The sequence below is a fragment of the Habropoda laboriosa genome, unplaced genomic scaffold (assembly GCF_001263275.1).
Source record: "Habropoda laboriosa isolate 0110345459 unplaced genomic scaffold, ASM126327v1 scaffold110, whole genome shotgun sequence".
Taxonomy (NCBI): Eukaryota; Metazoa; Arthropoda; class Insecta; order Hymenoptera; family Apidae; genus Habropoda; species Habropoda laboriosa.
Window position 1 is genome coordinate 1,185,481 of NW_017100243.1, and position 5,133 is coordinate 1,190,613.

General features: G+C 30.5%; 2 protein-coding genes across 2 annotated transcripts in view; one reads left to right on the forward strand and one right to left on the reverse strand.

The window, feature by feature from the left end:
• Positions 1 to 1,555, forward strand: part of LOC108572114 (acetylcholine receptor subunit beta-like 2) — a 2,890-nt gene extending 1,335 nt beyond the window's left edge. The window contains exons 7-12 of the mRNA XM_017934304.1: positions 73 to 229; positions 318 to 445; positions 525 to 700; positions 786 to 938; positions 994 to 1,118; positions 1,434 to 1,555. Of these exons, the coding sequence (XP_017789793.1) occupies positions 73 to 229; positions 318 to 445; positions 525 to 700; positions 786 to 938; positions 994 to 1,118; positions 1,434 to 1,555 (861 nt within the window). The remainder of the gene's footprint in view (positions 1 to 72; positions 230 to 317; positions 446 to 524; positions 701 to 785; positions 939 to 993; positions 1,119 to 1,433) is intronic.
• Positions 1,556 to 2,562: 1,007 nt separating this feature from the next.
• LOC108572113 (E3 SUMO-protein ligase PIAS3) overlaps positions 2,563 to 5,133 on the reverse strand; it is a 3,106-nt gene continuing 535 nt past the window's right edge. The window contains exons 2-9 of the mRNA XM_017934303.1: positions 4,839 to 5,005; positions 4,497 to 4,595; positions 4,263 to 4,407; positions 3,885 to 4,175; positions 3,706 to 3,807; positions 3,362 to 3,602; positions 2,867 to 3,283; positions 2,563 to 2,771 (exon numbers count right to left, since the gene is read on the reverse strand). Coding sequence (XP_017789792.1) covers positions 2,563 to 2,771; positions 2,867 to 3,283; positions 3,362 to 3,602; positions 3,706 to 3,807; positions 3,885 to 4,175; positions 4,263 to 4,407; positions 4,497 to 4,595; positions 4,839 to 5,005 — 1,671 coding nt within the window. The remainder of the gene's footprint in view (positions 2,772 to 2,866; positions 3,284 to 3,361; positions 3,603 to 3,705; positions 3,808 to 3,884; positions 4,176 to 4,262; positions 4,408 to 4,496; positions 4,596 to 4,838; positions 5,006 to 5,133) is intronic.

The window sequence follows — 5,133 nt, forward strand, 5'->3', positions numbered from 1 at the left end:
TTTTAAGAGTATAAGTAATTCGCGTTAATATTGTTTATCGAAAATATGCTTTGTAAAAACTTTTATTTACAGGTGGATCTGAAACATATGAAACAAGAGGCTGGTAGCAATTTGGTTGCAACAGGAATAGATTTAAGCGACTTCTATTTATCAGTAGAATGGGATATTTTAGAAGTGCCAGCGTCTCGAAACGAGGAATACTATCAATGTTGCAAAGAACCATATTCTGGTAAATAAATTAAAATTAGATACTTATGAGAAATCTATATTAAATAGTAATGTTATAAAATATAATTGTTTTCCTATAAATTACGCAGATATTACATTCAATATTACGATGCGAAGAAAGACATTATTTTACACGGTCAACTTAATAATTCCCTGCGTGGGTATTACGTTCCTTACGGTACTTGTCTTTTATCTGCCAAGTGATTCGGGTGAAAAAGTGAGTAAACGCTATAAAAAATAATAAACAGAACAAGTGTCTATTCTATAAACATGTGTAAAATTTGGAATTTCTACAGGTATCGCTATGTTCTTCCATTCTTCTCTCGTTGACTGTGTTTTTTTTATTGTTAGCCGAAATTATTCCACCGACATCACTGGCTATTCCACTTTTAGGAAAATATTTATTATTTACTATGATCCTAGTTACTTTGTCAATATGGATTACCGTGTGCGTTTTAAATGTTCATTTTCGGTAATTTATATTCTACGCTACTAAATAATGATTATCTTACAACACTATTGAAGTATTAAAAATTATGTACGTTATATTTACATAGTTCCCCATCTACACACAATATGTCACCATGGGTTAGACAAGTATTTTTAAATTGGATGCCGCGAATTTTAATGATGCGCCGAACACCATATTCAACTCCAGAATACGATGATACATACATGGATAGCGGATATACCAATGAAATAGATTTTAGGTAATTACTTGAATATTTGTCGAGTAATTTTAGGTTTCAAAAATGTGTACAATAATTTTCGTAATAGCGTTAGTGACTACCCACTAGAATTGAAAGGAAGTCCGGATGGATTTGAAAGTGTTACCTCCCAGTATAAAAATATACGAGAAGACGATGCTCGGCATATACCACATGCATCAGGTAAATTTTTATGTTGTTATTTAACATATAGCATAGTTCGTATAAAATTGTATTTATTAAATTTATTATGACAATGTGTTCAGTGTTTGCGAAATTCCTCATAAAGGAAACAATGATTTTACAGTATTTTTCTCTTTTGCAAAATGCAAGAAACGTAGAGTGTATTACATGACAACAGTAGAAAAAAATAAATATGTATTAGAATTAATAGTAACCTTATAATTCGTGAATACATATGGCATCGCACGTTATACTATAAAACAACGTCATTTAATGCTTCGTTAAATATACGCTAACGATGAAATATTGCTACAGTTACTGACAGTGAAAATACAATGCCGAGACACTTGTCCCCGGAAGTCGTATCAGCTCTTAAGGGTGTGCGCTTTATTGCTCAACATATAAAAAATGCAGACAAAGATAATGAAGTGAGCTAAACAGTATAATCTTTATCCATTCACTTGTTTTACTTTTGATACTGTTTTTCTTTAATAACTTAATACTTTGATTTTACTCTTAAAAAATATATAGGTACATAGTTCAGATTAATGCAAATCTAACGCTAGATTTTGTCTTCATATTTTTTATATTTTCAGGTCATAGAGGATTGGAAATTCGTAGCTATGGTGTTAGATAGACTTTTTCTTTGGGTTTTTACATTTGCATGTACAGGAGGAACACTTGGTATAATATTTCAAGCACCAAGTTTATATGATACAAGAGAACCTGTGGACCAAAAGCTTTCGGGAATATCATTTCCCAATTATATGTATCCAAATATAGATGAGATTTTACAAGAAGAATAAACTCTGAAATACATGAAACATGCGACTTACATATAAAAACTTATAATATGTAAGTGTTAAATCGTTAACGTTCGATTTGTATTTGTTTTTCTTCGTATAACTTCAGATAGTCTTTTATAAAAACAAAATCTACAGTAAATATAGTCTAAGCAATTTTATTAACCCTGATCAACTAGGAATCTTCAATAAAGAATATTTAAAAAAAAATTCGTAGATGACATGTTTTTTATGTTAAAAAACAGAGGATGATTTTATTCTTTCGGATAAAATTACATGACTTCCTCGTGATAATGAAAAAATATTATTAGTCATATCTAATTTGATATTAATGACTTGTATTTATTTTTTCTCTTCTTAAGGAATTTGGACAATAGACTGACTGTACATGTTTTGATAATGCAAAAGAATGCTTAGATGGATTAGATTTAAAAACAAAAACTACGTTCATTTTTTTCTTTTGCTAAATGTTAAGTACCAAAAGTAAAAACGTCATAAATTCGCTTACATTATTCCTTATATAGTAACGTAGAACTCTGAAAATCACAGAACTAATAAACTTTTGGTTTTTGTTCTGTACAAAATTCGCGTAATTATTCGAAAATTTGGCAATTTAATAATACCGATAAATATAAAAAGTTCTATTCTAAATCAATTATCATCAATTCTGGTGATTCACTGGTACTACTAATAGAGCTGGTTTGGGATTTTTTTGGTGAAGGAGTACCAGTAGCTATTTTTTTTGTACTTTGTGTTGGTGTGGTATTTTCATCGTCGTCGTCGCTGTCTGATATTAAGTCAATAATGACAGCCCGTTTCTTTTCCTTTGGCGGTGCAGGGTTACTTTCATCTAAACATTTATACGAAAGTAATATTATGTATGTAAATATTTTACCAGTTTAATATCTATTTTCAAATATATATTAAAATGTAATAAAAACTCACCAAGATCTACAGTATCCACATCTATTTTACGGTCTTGCGAATTCGTAATAACTTTTGTTTCACTTTTTTCTTTATCTTTCTCTTTCTTCAAAACTAAATTTTCCCACGATCCATCTTGCAACAACTGAATTTCATTCACATCAGGTAACAGTTTTTTAGAGTTTAACACTTCTTGGAAATATCCATCGATAACGAGATTATCATGTAACGCTGGTTTATCACAAACTGGACAATTCCATGTGGGTTTCCTTTCGTTCATTTGGAGAAACAATGATGCATCAAAACATTGCAAATGTGAACATGTTGATGCACGACATGGTGTACACATTCGCATTTTTCCTAACGGGCAAGCTAATGACACTCTCAGCGAAGTTGTTGCTATTTCACTATCAGCATCTTCGTTTAGTTTTTCCTTAACTAAGGAAAAACCATAAATTCAGTAGTACTGGTTTCCAAGAATGAAAAGCATTCTAACCACACAATATAATTACTTACTTAAACCTCTTGTATAGTCCGAGTGTCTAACACCTCTACTTTTTAATCTTGATAATAATTCTGCACTTGAAAGCTTTCTAACTAGATATATCGCAATTGCATATCGTCTACCATAGTCAGCTGACCATGTAACATGAATTTGATTTGCTACAGTAGGAGATAATTTAACTAATGGACTAATATTGACAGGTCGTGGTGGCCTTTTTGGCTCTACTCCCGGCTTATTTGTAGGTATTAGATTCTGAAACAAAAAATTATTTCATTTGTAAAAAAATATTGCTTTGTTGTAACAGAGAATAATATCTTCATACATATGCATATTTTATATTTTTCTATGAACTTACAGGTAAAGGACACAATTTTCCATTAACTTTCACAGCAATGCTTGGTGGAAAACAGTCTTCTTGTTCACATGAAGTTTCTTGTAAACAAAATCGCATTTGTATCTGTAATGTGTACAATATGGATTAAATACTTAACAACCAAATCCATACCGTTTTTTAAACCAATCTCTGAAATATACCTGTACCGTGTAATCCATTTTACTGCCGGCGCGACAATCTCTCGAACATGCTACATCTGTTGACTGTTGTGGTGTTAAATGAAACATGAAGGTATTTTCTTGAAGTCTTATAGATCCTTGAGGCATTAGACTAGATGGCTTCAATAATTCAGCCAGTAAATCAAAAAATGGTAATTTTTTAAGTCTAACATCTGGATGAACAGGATACTGACTCCTAGGTTGTATTTGCAATGGAGATGGTAAAACTTTTGGTGTATATGGGTATGGATTAAAAGCTGCACTTGTGGTTTGCTAAAATGTAAACAGTTTGTATATGTTCAAAAACAGTTTCAATAAGAAATAATATATAAATATTCTGTACCAAAGCTATTAACTTACTTGTGGTGTCACACTAGTATATCCTGTTGATTGATAAACTGGATTAGTTCTAGGTGCCTGAGGTAGAGATGCTTGATGTGCAGGTGGTAAATCCTTCCCACTGGAAACTGAAGATTGTGTCTGTTGCTGCTGGCTGATAGCTTGTCTTTATATTAGTTAAAAATACAATGTAATATTGTTAAATTCAATTTGCACAATTAGACTATATATTTTTCATATTTTATGTGATCTTACCTTGTGTAATAATTTCTGGAGTGCATGTTTTGATCTATTTGTGGCTCTCCAGAACTACCTGTTTGACCATACATTTGATGTGCAGCTAATTGATCAGCTCTAAACAAAATGTTGTAACAAATAGTAAGACTAGGGCTTTATCTTGATCAATCTACAGATATTTGTAATACTTAAAGTATAATAATATGCCATAGTAGGTATAAAGAAAAATATATTTTTTAACACTTTACTGAAATGAACAAAGAAATAAAATACTTAAAAATTTGATAAATAGAAATAGTCATTCTTATAATTTAACATAATGTACATGAAAAGTTGCATTGACATTAATGTTATACTCACTGTATGGTTTTATATAATTCACGTATTTTGAGTTGAACAGGATGAGATCTCAAACGCAACAATTCTAGTGCACGTGCTTGTAATTCGTTTTTTCTACCTGATTTATTTCTACCAGCAAAACCAAGAAGCATCTGAAGTTCAGATACTCGAAAACTCAATACCATATTCTGCAATCATAAAATTATGACATCCATATATTTTATATACTACACTTATTCTAAAAATGTTACTTTAATAAAAAAAATATATTTTGCAAAAAAAATACAGGAATTAAAAAAAAAGAAATTAACATTGT